This window comes from Mauremys mutica, chromosome 10 (genome assembly GCF_020497125.1).
Source record: "Mauremys mutica isolate MM-2020 ecotype Southern chromosome 10, ASM2049712v1, whole genome shotgun sequence".
In the NCBI taxonomy this organism is placed as follows: domain Eukaryota; kingdom Metazoa; phylum Chordata; order Testudines; family Geoemydidae; genus Mauremys; species Mauremys mutica.
This window is the reverse complement of record NC_059081.1, coordinates 54,856,982-54,876,771: the sequence shown is the minus strand read 5'-3', so window position 1 is coordinate 54,876,771 and position 19,790 is coordinate 54,856,982. Positions and strand designations below refer to the sequence as shown.

The 19,790-nt window shown below is 43.5% G+C and overlaps 1 protein-coding gene across 3 annotated transcripts in view; it reads right to left on the bottom strand.

The window, feature by feature from the left end:
• Window positions 1-19,250, bottom strand: part of CCDC150 (coiled-coil domain containing 150) — a 45,310-nt gene extending 26,060 nt beyond the window's left edge. For 2 of the 3 annotated variants that reach the window (XM_045032486.1, XM_045032487.1), the window contains exons 1-9: window positions 19,126-19,250; window positions 18,766-18,935; window positions 18,283-18,503; window positions 17,977-18,155; window positions 16,218-16,286; window positions 13,402-13,518; window positions 6,661-6,790; window positions 2,103-2,146; window positions 863-955 (exon numbers count right to left, since the gene is read on the bottom strand). In XM_045032486.1, coding sequence (XP_044888421.1) covers window positions 863-955; window positions 2,103-2,146; window positions 6,661-6,790; window positions 13,402-13,518; window positions 16,218-16,286; window positions 17,977-18,155; window positions 18,283-18,503; window positions 18,766-18,911 — 999 coding nt within the window. In that variant the 5' untranslated portion in view covers window positions 18,912-18,935; window positions 19,126-19,250. Of the gene's footprint in view, window positions 1-862; window positions 956-2,102; window positions 2,147-6,660; window positions 6,791-13,401; window positions 13,519-16,217; window positions 16,287-17,976; window positions 18,156-18,282; window positions 18,504-18,765; window positions 18,936-19,125 lie in introns of those variants that run through there. The other variant, XM_045032488.1, reaches the window with a different exon arrangement.
• Between the last annotated feature and the right edge of the window lie 540 nt (window positions 19,251-19,790).

Sequence of the window (19,790 nt, the reverse complement as noted above, 5' to 3'; positions counted from 1 at the left end):
CAAATACTAAGGACCAGATTCCATTCTTTAGTTTAAAAAATACATTGTCTAGAACCAGTCACTGCAGGACTGTCTAAATGCCGGTCGCTCTTTGCCTTTCTCCAGGAAGGGAAAGATGGCCTTGTGACAAAAATACAGGACTGGAAATCAGGAGATCTAGGTATTATTCTCAGCTCTGTGATAAAATCATTACAGAATGCTTTTTTGTAAGGGACATTTCTTTACAATTTACACTACAGCAATGCTGCAGAAATGCCAAGACTCTAAAGATCCATTCACTTCACTGGAGAGCTGGTGCTAAACAGAAAAACTAAAGCAGCAATTAAGTGTCTTTCAAAGATTCTAAGGCCAGCAGGGACCATTATAATCATCTTGTCTCCTGCCTAACATGGGCCATAATAACATCCAGTAAATCCTACATCAAGCCAGTAAGTTGTGTTTGAGCTATCCCGTCTCTTTTAGAAAACTATCCAGTCTTGATTTAAAGTCTTCAAGTAATGGAGAATCAGCCCTTTCAATAAGTAGAATTTGCGCCTTCTTAGAAGTCTATCAATAAAAGCAGCCACAAGATTGGAAGCCTATGTTAGAATTGTGGCTAAATCAGAGACCATAAACTAAAGTGAATATTTTGGGATTTCAAATTTACAACATCAAGAAACTAAGTCATCATATTTAACATCTGTATCTGAAGACTTTTCATTGTCACCAGCTCAGCAAGCAGACTGTGCAGTTTTCACTGTGTAGCTTTACCCCAGACCAGGGAGGCATACCAAGATGTGAGAATCACACTCAATTAGTCATTGTAGATCCTGCCCCCTATATTTTAGCTCTGTGATATGATAAGAGATGCTACTTTCATTACCTGTACTTTCTCTGCTGTCTCTCGCAGAGCTGTTATTTCAGATCGCAGTTGCACATTTTCCTCATGTTCTTTGCTGAAAGACAGCTGTGCATTCTAAAGGGAAGAATCAAACAGAATTTCTCCATGACAAAAGGTTTAAACAGACACAGTGTATTTCATCATCCAGCCAAGAATTTCACGACATTTTACATTTGTCTCTCACCTTTTGTTTAACAGAGCTGGTTAGCCTGTAACAGTGCTACTTAAGCACCTGTAGATGCCAGCCTGGGCTCCATTAATATAAACTTCCTTTGCCAATGATAGCCAAGATTATGATACTCCAGTTAGCCTTTTCTACATGTGTATTTTGTTTATTTGGATAGTCAAGCACAACCTCATATCAATTCAAAACACCTATTTGCCTTTACTGTCAGTGATCTTGGCATCATTCTTGACCCTAAACTCTCCTCCTGCCACAAATCCTACATCTGCTCATCTATCACCACTGATGCAGCACTGCTTGTGTATACCAAGCCTTGACATCACTAAAACCTTTTTGCTTTCAAGCACAGCTTTGGGCTGCATATACACAGACCGCATACAGACTGTAAGCTCATTGGAGACAGTGACTATTTGTTGTATTTGTACAGTGCCGAGCACAAGGAGGTCTTGTTACATCACTCAGTCTCCTACGCACTACCATAATACACAAAATAAATAATAATGGATTAGAAAGTAAATAGCTTCTTTCTATGATGCTATTGCAGCCACACTTGGAATTTTGCATTCAACTCTGGATTCTTCACTGATAGGAGCCCTTCCCCATAGTAGTAAATACAGTACCTCCAAAAATCAAAGACAAACCTAGATTAGGCACATAACTTGTGACATTAATCCCTGTTTTGCTAATTGTTCAGTAGCCTTTAAGGGCTTGTCTTACACAGGGAATTCAGAAAAATTAATCCAAACTAACTAAAAAGTGTGAATTTAAAATGGATTAGTTGAACCACATTAAGCCCGTGTAGACATTCTTATTCAGAATTAAAGCAGACTTCATTTTATTTAGCCTTGAGTCTCTGGGTGGCATTTGTTCACATAAAAAAGACGCTATTCAATCTCACCCACATAACATCCCTGTACATGAGAGGAATAACAGAGGGCCTGCAGGTAAGGTCTGAGGTACAGTGGTATTTTGCTTCTTACATTAGAAAAAGGAAAAAAAATCAACCCTTTCCCCCTCCAACAGTTGTTTACAACTTACTTTTGCTTCCTCACTGAGCTGGGAAATGATGCAGTTTCTGGAATCTAAGGCAGAGCAAAATCAAAACAAAGCCATGAAACTATATGGTTGTAAATCAAAATGTCACCTTTTAAATTAAAGTGGCTTGCTTAGGTAACTGAATATGGAACAAATGTGCAAGATTTCCATGAACATGCTGCTCTGTCTGATAATACTTTTACTGATGGATCTAACCTTTCAGCAGGATCACTGTAGAGCACATCCTTCCTTCCTGTTAATCACAGGCAAGACTACTACTATTTTTTTTTTAAAGAGGAAAGTACACTATTGTACCTCTCACTTATGCATGCAATGATTGTGATTGCACATGCATCCTGGGTAATTGTACTCATAACCTGAATTATGTGGCAATTGTACACACAGATTATGTGCAATACCATATATGTTTTGTGTCTAAAAACTCAGGCCCCTAGTTTAAACACACACACAGAGTACAAAAAGAATGTACTTGTGTTGGTCTGAATGAACTATCTGTATACCGTGCCTCTTCCAGTTCTGCACTGCTTCTGAATGAGATACTGACAAAGGTGAAGAGGACAAGAGATACATGAATGAAAAGAATATAAAAATGAAGCCAATCAAAGATTCTTGGTTACAACATCCAAAATACATTGTGGAAAGGTCAGTCACAAGATATTTCAAATAACAAAGGAAGAAAGCCTTAATAAGAAGGATAATTTCACTTTTACTTTCCGCATTAATCTCTCCCCCAGAAGTAAGCAAACTCCCTTTGGAGAAGCTAAAGGAAAAACAATTAAATGAAAAATGCTATTTCATTTCTTCCTAATTCAATCTGTGGGGAAGGGATCAAAGTACATGGTGACAAGCTAAATTCCCTCTAAGCTGCATGGCCACACGGCTGCCTATTAAGTACTGCATAGGCGCTCAGGACTCCAGCAGGGAGAGATGCCTCTCCCCAAGCCCTGGACCTACCGTGTCGCCCCTCCCACAGCCCAGCCCAGCCCGGCCCCACTGAGAGGACAGGCACCCCATCCCTGGCCCCAACCAAACCCAGCCCAGCCCTGCTGTGGCCGGGGGAGAGGCACCTCTCTTCAGCCCAGGTGCTGCTGTGGGGAATCCTCTCTCTCTCCCTTGTAGCCCCAGGGAACACCAATACACCCCAAACCTCTCAGGCTCAGCTCCACCCCCGAGCCCTCAGCGCCCCCCCCCCGCAACCCTCTACCCCAGCCCTGAGCCCCTCATCCCCAGCCCCACCCCAGAGCCCGCACCCCCAGCCAGAGTCCTCACACCCCAACCCTCTGCCCAAACCCTGAACCCCCTCCCACACTACGAATCCTTTGGCCCCACCCCGCCGTGTCACACATCACCTCCATATTGGTGCACATAATGAAATTCAGTCTGCATGTGGGTGGGAAAAATTAAAGGGAACACTGGTGACAAGTATCAGGTTTTAATCCTTTAGTGCATACTAGAAATTTACTAAATTTCAGCCCAAATTTGTCACTTGAGTAACAGATGGATTTTTGTTTGGGGGGAAAGGAAACTGTTCTGTGTTTGTACAGGAAGAGAGCTCTCTCCCACCCACCCAATCCTACTATAACAGCATGGCAAGATTCTCCTGTTTTCATACCCAACTAGTGGGTGTTGGAACCCTTAAGAAAGCTGCAGGTTAATTATTGCTATCTCAATGAGGCAGATATGGCTCATTAAATGTCACCCTGAATATAAAGGAAGAGGGAGTGGCTCTCTGGCAGAAGAAACTAGAATCTGGAACAGACAGGCCTTGAGGGAAGGAACCCTAGGAAGAACACTTAGGCAATATTGAGGATTTTCTGGGGATGGGGGCAGGGATTTTATTTTTAAAGAAAAAAGCAGATCCCAGGAGGCGTGGTCCTTTCATTGTGCGAGTGTGTAACTTTTGTTTGAAATTGGGTGGAAATTCCACCAGCGTCCTTCACTGAAGCAGGAATTCCTGATCAGATCAACTAAATTTTCATTCACTGACATCTTTGTTCTGAGAGGCTGTGTTCCCATTAAATCCCTCCCCTGCTTGACAGTGCTTCTCACAGCATCTCCCAAATTATCTAAAGGAAAAGTGGTCAGGGAACTTTTCATGCTGTGCTATCTTACACCCCTACCCATTGCTCCAAAAGACCGAGTCATTAGCAACCAGCATAATAGCCAAATATCAGTTCAAGAATTAAGTCCTATGATTACTCACTAGCTCAAATCTTCTCTGTAAGAGACTCGCATTGATGAAATCCATTAAGAAAATTGCTATCATTCTATTCCCTTCTCTCTATTATTACTGCAGCTACTTTTCCTCCAGCTAGGAAAAGTTTCAGCGGCTTCAGATAAAACCCAAGAGAAGTCTCTTCAAGAGTTCATCACCTCATAATTAGCAGTCCTCCCATTAGCCAATATAGCTGTAGCCTATCAGGAGGACGCTACTAGCTTTGAAATGATGGACCTCAGTCACTCAAGCCTCTGCTGTCTGGTAGGGAAGGTGGTGTAAGGCTAACAAATCAGAATCATAGAAATGTAGGACTGGAGGGGACCTTGATAGATCATCTAGTCCAGTCCCCAGCACTGAGGCAGGACTAAGTATTATCTAGACCATCCCTGACAGGTATTTGTCTAACCTGTTCTTAAAAGCCTCCATTGACAGAGATTCCACAACCTTCCTCTGTAATTCGTTCTAGTGCTTAACTACCTTTACAGTCAGGAAGTTTTTCCTAATGTCTAACCCAGGGGTAGGCAACGTATGGCACGCATGCCGAAGATGACACGCAGGCTGATTTTCAGTGGCAGTCTCACTGCTCAGGTCCTGGCCACCGGTCCAGGGGGCTCTGCATTTTAATTTAATTTTAAATGAAGCATCTTAAACATTTTAAAAACCTTATTTACTTTACATACAACAATAGTTTAGTTATATATTATAGACTTAGAGAAAGAGACCTTCTACAAATGTTAAAATGTATCACTGGCACGCAAAACCTTACATTAGGGTGAATAAATGAAGACTTGGCACACCACTTCCAAAAGGTTGCTGACCCCTGGTCTAACCTAAATCTCCCTTGCTGCAAGTTAAGCCCAGTACTTCTTGTCCTGTCTGCTGTAGTTACGGAGAACAATTTATCACCTCTTCTTTGTAACAACCTTTTATATACTTGAAGACTTATCGTATCCCCCCTCAGTCTTTTTTTCCCCAGACTAAACAAACACAGTTTTTTAAATCTTTCCTCATAAGTCATGTTTTCTAGACTTTTAATCATTTTTGTTGCTCTCTGCTGGACTTTCTCCAAATTGTCCACATCTTTCCCAATGTGTGGTGCCCAGAACTGGACACAGCATTCTAGATGAGGCCTTATCAGCGCTGAGTATAGTGGAAGAATTACTCCTTGTGTCTTGCTTAAAATACTCCTGTTAATGCATCCCAGAATGATGATCCTTTTTTTCTTCTTTTTTTTGCAACAGTATTTTATTGTTGACTCTCATTTAGTTTGTGATCCACTTAACACCCAGATCCCTTTTCTGCAGTACTCCTTCCAAGGCAGTCATTTCCCATTTTGTGTTTGTACAATTGACTATTCCTTCCTAAGTGAAGTACTTTGCATCTGTATTAGTGAATTTCATCCTATTTATTTAAGACCATTTCTCCAGTTTGTCCAGATAATTTTGAATTCTAATCCTGCGCTCCAAAGCGCTTGCAACCTCTCCCACCTTGGTATCGTCCGTAAATTTTATAAGTGTCCTCTCTGTGCCGTTATCCAAATCATTTATGAGAATATTGAACAGAACTGGACCCGGGAGATGTCCCTGCAGGACCCAACTCGATATGACCTTCCAGCTTGATTGTGAACCATTGACAACTACTTTCTGTTTTGTTTTTGCAACCAGTTATGTACCCACCTTCTAGTAGATTTGTCTAGGCTATATATCACTGGTTTGTTTACGAGAAGGTCAAGTGTCAGTATCAAAAGCCTTACTAATATTGAGATATCACATCTACTGCTTCCCCACATCCACCAGCTTGTTGTCAAAGGAGGATATTAAGGTTGATATGTGATGATTTGTTCTTAAGTAACAATCAACATGGATTTGTTATCACTGTTTCCTTCTAGATGCTTACAAATTTCTTGTTTGGTTATTTCTTCCATCATCTTTTGGGTACCAAAGTTAAACTGACTGGTCTATAATTCCCTGGGTTGTCCTTATCTCCCATTTTATAGATAGATACTATATTTGCCCTTTTCCAGTCCTGTGAGATCTCATCCGTCCTTCACAAGTTCTCAAAGATAATCACTAATGGCTCAGCAATATCTTCAGCCAGTTCCTTAAGTGTCCTAGAATGTATTTCATCAGGCCCTGCCAACTTGAAGATATCTAACTTGTCTAAAGTAATTATTAACTTGTTCTTTTCCTATTTTGGCCTCAGATTCTACCCGATTTACACTGATGTTCACTATGTTAGTCGTCCAATCACTGCTAACTTGTTTGGTGAAAACTGAAACAAAAAAGGCAATATTCAGTCATAGCTGAGAACCTGCTATCATACCCAGGTCAGCTTTCAGCTGTGTACACTCCTGCCCCAGTTGTGCAGTTCTCTCCTCCTCCTTCTGTAACCTCTCTCGGGCAAGCTGGATATCCTTGTGCAGGCCATGGCAGTCCTGCTGCAGTACCTGTACCTATAGGGATATCACACAATCAGCTTTTCTCTGGGATATAGAGTTTTATAAAAACATGAGAATCTAAGCAAGTTTCAGAATCCAAATGGTTAGCCTATTGGAGAGGAAAAAGCTAATCAGATTGTTTCAAGCATAATGTTTTAAAGAAGAATCACAAAGGGCAGGTGTTACGGTATCAGAGGTTGTAGAAAGGGTCCCGATTGCCTGCTTATTTTATGCAAACAGGTGGAGCCAGAGATAAGAAAGATACATATTATAAGAGAAGTGAAATCAAATTAGCAGGGTGGCCAGCGATTGCATTACCAAGGATCACAGAAAGACAGGCTTTGTGGATCTGCCATTGAAGGCAGACTGTTAAATAAGCAAAGTCTGAACATATGAACCATTCTCTCTTCTCGCACTACTTATCAAAACAGGACATTGTGATAAATACAAACATCAGAAAGCATGGGATGGATTAAATTAAACCATTTTCTCTCCTTTTAATCCAATCTTGTTTTGCTCATTCACTGTTAGTTTCCTGTATAACTTGAAGTCTACAAGAATCTTAAGATAACTAACAAAAGCTAGGAAAAGAAGAAAGTATGAAATTTCTATTAGCAGTATGCTGAACAATTCCAAAGGCAGCAGAAGGGACCTTGAAGGAACAGAGATTAAGCAGATGCTTGACAGCCCAAAACCTATTTTCCCAGGGTTGACAAAATACATAAATAAATCAATGTTTGCTCATTTGATTAATTTAAACATGAATAAATCTCACAACCTGTTTTGTTGTTGTTTTGTAGTCCTGTTGTAGTGCTGTGGATTTAGACATGTTTAGGCAGCCTTTGTTGCCTGGGTATTTTGTTGTTTATCTGAAGTATAACCAAATCTCTCTCTGTATTCACCTCCCCCATGCTTCACAAGGGCTTCATATTGCAAAGGCTCTTGTGAACTGAAAACCACCTTTGTTATTGTGGGAATTCCTGGGGAAAACATTGTTACTCCAGAAGGTTTAAGAACTCTATGTAATATCTTCAGAAATGTTGTTTTCTAGCAGAAAGCTGTACCAGTACTTTGCTAGCTGATACTGCTATGCATATTTCTTTTTAATGTTTAATATTGTTTAGTTACTTATAAAACACTGAAAACATTTGTACCATTGATAATACTGAAAAGACCAAAAAAAAACCCAAACCCTTAACTAAAATTAGAGAAATTGCCAGCTGAAAAGTTAGGATAAACCAGTCATAATTAACTTCCTTCACCTTCTGGTGTGTCATGAATATCAATGTAGATTCCTTAATACAACCACAACACATACAGAGGCTTTCCATAAGAATGGCCATACAGGGTCAGACCAATGGTTCATCTAGCCCAGTATCCTGCCTTCTGACGGTGGCCAGTGCCAGATGCTTCAGAGAGAATGAATAGAACAGGGCAATTTATTGAGTGATCCATCCCGTTGTTCAATCCCAGTTTCTGGCAGTCAGGGGTTATGGGACACCCAGAGCATGGAGTTGTGTCCCTGACCATCTCTATGAACTTTTTTTTTTTTTTTAAACAGTTATACTTTTGGCCTTCGTAACATCCCCTGGCAATGAATTCCACGGGTTGACTATGCATTGTGTGAAGCAGTTTGTTTTAATTCTGCTGCCTTATTCATTTAATTGGGTGACCACTGGTTCTTGTATTTATGTGAAAGGGTAAATAACACATTTCCCCCCCCATGCCATTCATGCTTTTATAGACTTCTGAGATATCCCACCCTTAGTTGTCTCTTTTCTAAACTGAACAGTCCCCATCTTTTTAATCTCTTCTCATACAGAAGGTGTTCGATATCCCTCATCTCCCCATCCCCGTACTTTTTCCACTTCTAAAATCTCTTTTTTTAAAATAGGGTGAACAGAACTGCATGCAATATTCAAGGTGTGGGTGTACCATAGATTTATATAGTGACATTATGATATTTTCTGCCTTATATATCCCTTTCCTAATGATTCCCAACATTCTGTTGATTTTTTTGACTGCTGTTGCTCATTGAGCAGATGTACCCAGAAAGCTATCCACAATGATGCCAAGATCTTTCTTGAGTGGTAACAGCTAATTCAGATCTCATCATTTTGTATATATAGTTGGGATTATGTTTTCCAATGTGCATTACTTTGCATTTAGCAAGACTGAATTTCATCTGCCCTTCTGTTATCCAGTCACCCAGTTTTGTGAAATTCCTTTGTAATTCTTCACAATCTGCTTTGGATTCAATTACCTTGAATAATTTTGTATTGTCTGTAAACTTTGTCATCTCACTGATTACCCCTTTTTCCAAATCAGGTAGGAATATAGTGAACAGAACTAGTTCCAGTACAGATCCTTGGCAGACTCTGCTATTTATCTCTCTCCACTGTGAAAATTGGCCATTTATTCCCACCCTTTGTTTCCTATCTTTTAACCAGTCTCGTGGACTTTTCTCTGTTATCCCATGACTGTCTACTTTGTTTAAGAGCCTTTGGTCAGAGACCTTGTCAAAGGCTTTCTGGAAGTCCAAGTACACTATATCCAGTGCATCACTCTTGTTCACATGTTGGTTGACACCCTCAAAAATTCTGAGTGGTGAGGCATGGCTTCCCTTTACAGAAGCCATGTTGATCTTCCCCAACAACTCATGTTCACCTGTGGGTCTGAGAATTCTGTTTTCTCCAATAGTTTCAACCAATTTGCCTGTTACTGAAATTAGGCTTCCTGACCTGTAATTGCCAGGATTGCCTCAGGAGCCTTTTTTAAATTTCAGCATCCCATTAGCTATCCGCCAGTCACCTGCTACAGGAGCTGAGAGAAGTTCCACATCAGTTAGTAGTTCTGCAATTTCATAGTTCAGTTCTTTCAGAATTCTTGGGTGAATACCAGCTGGTCCTGGTAACTTATTACTGTTTAATTCATCAGTTTATTCCCAAACCTCCTTTATTTACACCACAACCTGGGATATTTCCTGAGATTTATCACCTAAAAAGAATGGCGCAGGTGTGGGAATCTCCCTCACACCCTCTGTAGTGATGATTGATGCATTTAGCTTCTCTGCCACGGCTTTGTCTTTCTTGAGTGCTTTCTTCATCTCCTCGAACATCCAGTGGTGCTACAGGCTTCCTGCTGCTCATGTACTTAATTTTTTGCTGTTAGTTTTTGTGTCTTATGCTCGTTGCTCTTAATTCTTTTTTGGCAATACTTGATTTGCCAGATTTTTGCTCCTTTCTATTTTCCTTATTAGACTCCAACTTCCAATTTTTAAAAGAGGTCTTTTTGTTTCTAGCCATCTTTTACTCTGCTTTTGAGCCATGGTGGCATTTTATTGTTTGTTTGTTTTAAGTTTGGGGCATATATATAGTTTTGAGCCTCTATTATGGTGTGCTTAAAAAAATCCCATGCAGCTTACAGGCATTTCACTCATGACTGTTGCTTTTAATTTCCATTTAACTAACCTCCTCATTATGTGTAGTTCCCTTTTTTGAAGTTCAATGCAATTCTGCTGGGTTTCTTTGGTTTTCCTCCCTACAAGGATATTAAATTTAACTGCATTATGGTTGCTGTTACTGAGTGGTTCAACTATATTCACCTCTTGGACCAGACCCTGTATGCCACTTAGAACTAAATCAAGAACTGCCTCTCCCCTTGTGGGTCCAGAACTGGCTGCTCCAAGAAGCAATCATGAACAGTGTCTAGAAATTTTATCTCTGCCTCTCCTCCTGAGGTGATATGTTCCCAATCAATATGGGGATAGTTGAAATCCCTCACATTACTATTGGGTTTTCTGTTTGTGTAGCCTCTCTAATCTCCCTGAGTGTCTAAAAATCAAGGTCACCATCCTGGTCAGGTGATCAGTAGTATATTCCTACTGTTATTATTCAAGCATGGAATTTCTAGCTATAGAGATACCATAACACTATTAAATTCATTTAAGATTTTTACACATTTGACTCTAAGCTTTCTTTCACATATAATGCCACTCTTCCACCACTATAACAAGGAGTTTGGTGGCACCTTAAAGACTAACAGATTTATTTGGGCATAAGCTTTCGTGGGTAAAAAAGCCACTTCTTCAGATGCATGGAGACAGACTAACACAGCTACCCCTCTGATACTCTTCCTCCAGTGCAACTTACTCTATCATTCCTATATATTTTATACCCTGGTATAATCATGTCACATTATCATCATTTCAGCAAGTTTCTGTGATGCCTATTATATCAATATTCTCATTTAATACCAGGCATTCAAGTTCACCCATCTTAGCATTCAGACTTTTTGCAGTTGTATACAAGCACTTACAAAATTTGTCACTATTTTGTTGTCTGCCTGCACGTTGTGTAATTGAATAGCACTCTTTTTCTTCAGTCCATACCTCTACTTTATCAACTTCTATCCTCTTCTCTTTACTAGGCTATGGAGCATCCCCTTTAATAAATCCTCTCCTAAGGGATGGGTGGGTTTGCCTGAATTGCGTGCACCTCTGCACTTGTTGGTTTACCCTCAGCCCTTAGCTTAAAACACTTCTATGATCTTTTAAATTGTACATGCCAGTAATCTGGTTTTGTTTTAGGTGGAGCCCATCCTTCCAATATAGGCTCCTCCATTCACAAAAGATTTCCCAGTTCTTAATAATCCTAAATCCCTCCTCCCAAAACCATCATCTCATTTGAGACCCTGCAGCTCTGCCTATCTAACCAGCCCTGCACATGGAACTGGAAGCATTTCAGAGAGTGCTACCATGATGGTCCTGAATCTTAATCTCTTACCTAACAGCCAAAATTTGGCCTCCAGGACCTCTTTTATTTTTCCCTATGTCAGTGGTTCCTACATGTACCATGACCATCAGCTCCTCCCCAGAACTGCCCTGTACAGATGTTGCAAGAAGTCGGTAACCTTTGCACTTGGCAGGCAATTCACTGTGCGGTTCTCCCAGTCATCACAAACCCAGCTATCTATATTTCTAATAACTGCACCCCCCCCCATTACTATTATGTGTCTCTTCCTAATAACAGGCATCTCCTCCCCAGAGAGGTATGCTTTGTGGGAGAGGCTGTCACACCCCAATGGCCCCCTCCCTCAATGGGTCCTCTGGGGAAGGCAGATCAGCACTGTATATTGCTAACACTATTGCAAGCATCGCAGGACATTTTGGGAAGGGTCAAAGGTGTGAATGAGTGTGGAATGGAAGATTCTTTTGCATGTCGTGAGAGGCCAGAGGGGGAAGAAGGAAGAGAGCAAAGAACAGGTTAACTCCACACTCCTGCTAGGCCTGAAAATATGACACTGACTCCAGCCAGCTCAAGGCCACAGACAGCACACATCTGACTCTCGGTTGCCTGCCAAGAAAGACGGGGGCCGGAATCCACCAACCAGCTGTGAGAAAAGAAGATTCAGCTGAACAGACTTGCACAGCCAGCCCATAACAAGCGAGGCAAGCGAAGGCCCGCACGGAGGAAAACAAAGAGGACAACGAAGTCTAGCCGGTGTGTTTTGGGAAAGTTGAGGAGACCACAGAGAGCCGGTTTTGATTGGTACAAAGAGCATCAGGAGTAGAGGTCCCTGAACGGAACACCCCCAGAGGAACCCAGGACTTAAAACCCTCTTTAGAGCTGGAGCAATTCAGAGATCACAGTGGACTCCAGACAACCTCGGCCCAGGACAAGAACTCCCGTCCACCCCTCCCCCTCTTCTTCTATATTACACCCAGGCTTGGCCAGCGTCGGGTAGCGTGGGTGTGAGTATGAAAGTGGGTTAGGGCTTGGGGCACTAACACTTTCTTCCTTCCTCTGAGTGATGTGGGGAACCCCTCCCCCCCAGCACTTCCACTGTTATTTTAGTATTTTATTATTAAAGCTTTAAAACTTAGACACTTGGTGTGTTTCTTCATCTCCTCCCCAAACAATCCTGTGGCCTCAGCCTGATCACCTAATGCCTCAGGCAGATTGATAACAAATCTGTCACAAGGATACTGTGACATCATCTGGAAGGAGGATCCCAACTATGGGATTGTTTCCCTTCACTTCATCTTGATATTCTCCTTCCCCAAGACTCTCATCCTTCTCAACAGCACAGGGGCTATGAGGTGGGGGCAGGACTACTCTGTGTCCAGGAAAGTCTTATCTCTGTACATCTCTGTCCCCCTTAGCTCCTCCAGTTCAGCCACTCTGACGTCAAGCACCTGTCCTCTGTCTCTATAGACCATGAGGTGCTTGCACTGAATGCACACATACGCCATATACCCACAAGGCAGGTAATCATATGTGCTGCATTCAGTGCAATAAACTCTATCACCCTCACTCTGCTGCAGGACTTCCTGCTTGCATTATTTTTACTTTTGCTGGATTTCACAATTGCCAGTCTGTTTCTCTGCAGAGCATTCACATTAAACTGCTTGTCAACTTTTAGACCTTTAACACCTCATAATTATTTAATCAAGATTCCTTTTTCCACACCTTGCACACTGAAGCTGAGTGATTACAAAGATATGCTAACTGCTCTCTAGGAAGAGCACTCCAACCTCTTATTATTCTTCCTGCTAAGTGGGGGGGTAGGGGGAAAAAAAAGTGAGAGACAAAGAAAAAGTGGAAGAGGTGCTGTGCTTCTCCAACCTGTTCCCGTTCTGCCTCTACTGTTATCTCCATATCCTGCACACGTCTCAGCATGGTCGCTTGGGATTCCTCCAAAGACTCCCGCAGGCTTGCCTCTTGGGAAAGCTGCTCCCTTAGCTACAAGAGACAAAACACCGGGTATGTGGCTGGAGACAGCACCAAGCCATAAAAACTGAAGATTAATGAAGCAGATAAGGGTTCAATACAGCAAAGCAACCATTATTAGTAATATCCAGTGATCTGTTAAAGGTGATATAACACTATGGAGTAAGTATTTTATGGAGGTGGTAAAGCAAGGAAGCAATACCAAATAACCCACTCAGCTATGGAAAATGTATTGATAACCAGACAGATTTGGCACCTGGACCAAAATTTGTGTTTACTGAGAGTGGCAATTCTACTCCCTACAGCGTGCTCAGAGACCCAACTATTTTCTCTGCCTCAAATCTTACTGCTCTTGTGCCACATTACCATTCCTCCATCTAAGGGCCTGCTGTGTCTGTCTTCCTCTGGACTGAGTCAACACTGTTTCTGAACATGTGGGAAAGAGTCACTGCAGAGATGAGGCACTTCTTCCACTGCAGGGACTGAGCAAACACAGTGGGCCTGATTTTGTTCTCACATCAGTGCAATTCCAGTTGACTATCAATGTAATTGAGACTAGAATCAGGCATATAGTCTCCACACCACGCTCAAGACTTAAAGTTCAATTCCTTGCAGGGTAGCATACTGTGTTACTATGAGACTCTTGGGTTCATTGCTAAAAGGGGATAGCTGCTATTCAATAAGGACTAAGCAGCAACTCTTTTTCCTCAAAAACCCAATTCAGCTGAATCTTCCAGGTTGGAATCTATCATTTTATTAACACGTGTTTTATATACACTGAAAACCTCTTGCTGCAAGATTCTTCTGTGAAAGCTTTCTGTAACTGGAACTACAAGCTTTAGATATATTTAGCGTGAAAACTTCTATAAAAGCAAATCACACACGATATTCTCTTGACCCTATGCAACAGGTGATTCCAATCTCTGGTGTCCCCAGGAAAAGCTAGGACCCACGAACGTTTCTCTTATCTCCCGGTGGTGTTGACAGAACATGTAGATTACTTTGAAGCCTGATTCGCTTATCAAGTTACTAATAAGAGCCCATAATAAGAAGAGAATTCCTAAGCACAAACATTAATAAATTAGGCTATGAGAAGAGGCTTTTCTTCAGTTTGTTGCAGAGAAACCAGCACCAATTTGAAATGGGGCCTAGAACTGGGGCCTAGCTCCATGCTGATCATGATTACTGCCAAAATACTGAGTGTTAAACATGTGAGCTAGTGTATCTGGGAATTGATACCTCTGTTCCTCTGTGAACTATAAGAAGAGAGCATCAGATACACCAAGAGAAATGTTTAAAGTTGTATGACTACTATCATCTGAAGAGACTCCACATGATGCTTCAGATCGATCATCCTCCAGTGAGTACAACACAAATACCTAAATGCATTGCTTATAACAAGGGTCATGTGAACTTCAGGGCAACCTGAACCTGAATTTTACTGCAAGGCCTACAGCCTCTCTCCAGCACAGCAAACTGGAAGTTCTATTGCAAAGTCAACTATTTTTAAAAAACAGGATTTTATTTAATAATTAAATGAAAGTGAGTGATAAAAATCTCTGTACCAGACCAGTGGTCTGGGGAGATCTGGTCAGGTACACACAGTGATAACTTTACTTGTTTCCAGCTACTAAGGAACATTAAAAGAACCTGAAAATACATAGAAAAGGAATGCCAGGAAAGTAATTGTTGTAGTTGCTACAGGGAGACTTAATCATCAATTGACGGCGTTGTGTGTGATTGTGAATGGGAGGGTCCACACCAGAAGTCAGAGAAGCCACTCACGTACACGTAAGTGTACTACTTACTTTGATATTCACTTTTATGATTAAGTTTTCAATGTGACCTATGTTGACAAAGAGTATCCACATTGTATTTGTAGTTGGAGGTTTTGACAACTGGGGCATTAGGCTTCCAAGAACAGTGAGAGAAAGCACGTAGCTTTTTGGCACTCCCATGAGGCACATATGTTTTTTTGAACTAAGGAGGGGATACATCTTCTCTTTCCCTCCCATTTTATGGAGCAAGGTGGGCTAGAGGGGGGCAGGAAATATATTTTCCCAATGGAAGGAGCGATTTAAATGATCTCACCAACTGCTTCCATTAGGGAACAGAAAGGATGTGAGGTGGGTAAAGGCTTACCACCATTGCAGCTTTCATATTGCATCAAGCATCCTTCTGGCCAAAACATGATCAGGACCCCTTTTAAGTCTTTCAGAACTGCTGCTCATTCGGCTTGAGAAGTTATTAAATTATATAAGGGACATATTTTCAGAAGCTCACATCCTACTTCATCAGGACAATAAGATGCCTCATGTCTACACTCTATTTCTTTAATTAGTCCATAACAAGGTACTTGCTACAACTTGTTCACTAGCTAGCAGACATTAAGTCACCAGTTCCATTTTTCGATGCAATAAGAGTCATTCTCCATGATTGCAAGAAGCAGTTAGAAGATTGTAGGCTAAGGGTAAAACCTACTTCCACAGCATGGAACTCAGATCTCTGTTAGTAACTTCAACTAACACATTTTGTATCTTGCATGAAAGACATTCTGTCTTAGGTTTGTAGATCAGGGCATGCTCAGCAGCCTCCTTTCAGATGTGCATATTCCATTGCTGGTTTTCATAGATTCACACCCAGATCACCATCCAGGCTTCTCCCCCCAAAAAATCACCTCACTCTTCCTTCTAACCTTCTTTTGTGCTTACCTCCTGAAGTCTATGGTTCATTATGTGTTTTGTTGTCCTCAGCTCCTCTGCTGCAATGGCTACATTTGTCTAAGAGAGGACCAAAAAAAAAAATAATTTTTTTTTAAGCCTCACAACTGCAGCAAAACTTTCAAGAGTGTTTCAAAACCAGGCTGGCCAGTAACCCCTTGCTATTGTTTTATTTACATGTCATGCTGAGACCTGGGTTTGATTCCTAGTTCTAGTCTGGTGCTCTAAAGAGACAACCACCTTGCATTGCTTTTCAGCAACCACTTAAGACTATTAAGAAGATGGGTAACAGATTCCACAACAGTCCTCTTTAGGTGGAAGGATGATGGCCTAGCTGTGGGACCCAGAGAGTATATGGGAAAAATGGAGATGTGCTTAGCAATCCATGAATTGGAGGTGGCAAGAACCCCAATTCTTGAGGGGTTATAAATACAGAGAAGTTTTTGTTTTTTATGTCACACTCAATTTATCACCATCATTTATTGCTGGATCCAGAGAGATCCATTCACAAAGATGAAATGGTCTTTGTCTTTTTCTCCAACAAAAACAGCACCAGCCACACAATGTCATTTCTAATCACACACACCTAACCTGTGAGTACATCAAAGCAGAGTTTCATTTTCAAAGTTGGCAGCATTTAAAGACCAGTGCATTAGTATTGGAATCAGTATAGACACTCTTCAAAACTACAACTCTCAGCCCTAATATTCCCTTTAATTTTTCCCACCCATGTGCAGAATGAGTTTTCTTATGTGCACCAATATGGAGGTGATGTGTGACACATCTTCATATTGATGCACATAACAAAAATTCATGTGGTGGGGGTAGGGCCGAGGAGTTTAGCATGTGCCAGGGGCAGAGGGTTGAGGTGTGGGGTAGGGGCGGGCTCTGGCTGGGGGTGCAGGCTCTGGGGTGGGCTAGGGATGAGGGGTATGAAGGGGGGGTCAGGGCTGGGACAAAGGGTTGGGATGTGGGCAGGGGGGTGCAGGCTGCCCCAGGGAGAGAGGACTTCCCCCAGCCCCTCTTGCCACAGTAGCTTGGGGCTCTGGAAGAGGCGCCTCTCCCCGACTGCAACAGCTCTAGCAAGGCAGGGCCAGGCCAAGGGAGGGGCTCCTCTCCCCCGGCTACGTAAGTGCAGGCATGTCCATGCTGGGGCCAGCAGGGAAGGGTGCCTCCAGAGGTGAAAGTGGGCCGGTACAGCATACCAGTAAGAAGTGGCCGCTGGTATGGGCCCATACATAGCTGATGTTAAAGCACTCTCCCCACAGCAGTGCTTAACATTGCTGCCCCTTTTGCCCCGCCCCCCCCGGCTGCTGGAGGGAGAAGGGCCAGCTGCCCCAGAGCCCGACAATTTAAAAGGGCCCTGGGCTCCTGGCCGCCATCACTGCTACTGCAACAGCAGCGAGCACTGGGTCCTTTAAATTGCCACCAGAGCCCCACGCAGCGCAGGCCAGGCAGTGCTTGAAGGGCTGGCTGGGGAAAGCTGACCCCCATCCCCGCCCCTTCCACCTTAGGCCCCGCCCCTTCCGGGGGCCAAGAGCCGGGACTCCATACCGGTAAGACTTTTAAGTTACTTTCACCCCTGGGCACCTCTCCCTGCCACTGCAGGTCCCTGCTGGGGTAGAGACATCTCTCCCTGCCGTGGCCCTGAGCCCCTGTACGGGGCTTAATAGACAGCTTTGTGGCAGCGCAGCTTAGAGGGAACTTAGCTCAACACATCACCATGCACACTCACAGCTAGCTCCTGTACCTTGGTTGCTGTGGCAATTTCCAAAGCAGCACTTAATCTTTGAACTTCTTCCTGTGCCTTTTCTACATCTTCTTTTGCCTCACTTAGCTGTTGGCGCAACTTCATTGCCTCGAGCTGTACAACCTTCAGTTCCTGCAAGTGTTCTTCCTGCATTGCGTTCATACGCTGTTCCAGATGGGCTGCCAGACAGCAAGAGAGGATCAAAAATGGTCATTATAAAGAGTCCAGAGAAAATGCATCTGAAGGGCTGAAAGAGAATGAGGATATCTGCTACCAACACAAAAACCAGCTTTCTACGTTCTGTACCTGCATGCTTGGGATTCAGCTCCTTTTCTGTCTGCAACCGGAAGAGGTTTAGCTTCAAGGTCTGCACAACACTCTCCAGCCGGCACATTCGATTCACTAGAGAGTCACAGTTCTTCCATAGCATGTCACTTTCACCTACAAACGCTACCCGGGCCCGAACAGGGCTAACGGGCTGGTGGCTCCCAGGTGTCTCTAAGGGCTTTGAATGGAAGAGATCAAGGCTGAAAGAAGAGAACATGTGGCACTATTTATATCATTTTTCTTTTTAATCTTGTTTCACGCCGCTGGAACGTTTCTGGCTCTGCCTGATGGCTGCAGCATGTGTCTCTGCTAGCAACCGCTACTCCCCCGAGAAGCCGAGATACGGCACCAGCTCACTCAGATACCAGCTCACTCAAACACAAGTGCAACAAGCCGAGGAAAAGTTACTAAAAAAAATATTGCGCCTTCCCCAGGACCAGGAGTTCCCGGTCCCAGCCGTACCTCTGTCCGTTCACGCCGAGCAGCTCCAGGTCTCTCGCCAGCGCGCTGGTCTGTTCTTCAACCACGCTCATCCTCTGCTGGAGCACGGCGAAGGCTTCGGGCGCGGTGGCGCTGACGCTCATGGGGGCGATGGGCGGCCTGGCCATAGCTGCCCCGCACCCGGCCGTTACCTGGGGGCGACGCGGCCATGTCACGGGGCGCAGGAACAGCTGGACCCCGCCCAGCTGGGCGCCGGGCTGACCTGCCGCCCCAGCACGGGGCAGGCCCTTCGGTCGCCCCCCGCCGCCCCCAGGCCCAGCCCCTCCCCTGCGGGCGCTGGGGGCCGCGCTCTATCGCCCCCCGGCCAGCGTCACCCCTTACCGCGCTCGCTGACACTTCGCGGCCCCGTTTCCATGGAGCTCCTTCCCCGCTTCAAACCGACCCGCGGCTTTAGCGGGCCTCATCCTGCGCACGCGCCGCGAGCCCGACTCCCGATGCACTCTGGGATTTGTAGTCCTTCCGCGCCACCCGGATACGGGGCTAAACAGTGCCGGCCCGCCCGAGAGGCACCTGGGATTTTTTTTTTTGCCGAAAGCGCACGCGCAATGAACCTCCCAGCGGGTCATGCTGGGATATGTAGTTTCGGTCTCTCGCTATGCCAGCATAGAGCAACGTGGGGCAGCCTGGTCTAGTGGTGAGAGCTGAGGGTTGGCAGTGCACTGTGGCATTCAAGGTGACCTGATGCTTTAGTTTCCAGGTATTGTGAGTAATCCAATTGTCACAAAATTTGAGAGTTTTTTTGTTTTAAGATCCAGCTCTTAAAGTGATATGAGTACACAAGAATCTCAGCGTTCATTTTTTTTTAGTCTGTTTCTAGCCCTTTTGGGTCTAGAGAAAAAAACCTTGAAAACGTGGTTCCTAAATGTTCAAAACCCAGAAGGGAAATAAAAAGGAAACAAAACATATCATGGATTTTTTTCCCCCAATCTATCTCACTGGGTTTTGGGAGGGACAAACCTCACAGTTTTTGAATGCTGGATTGGCAA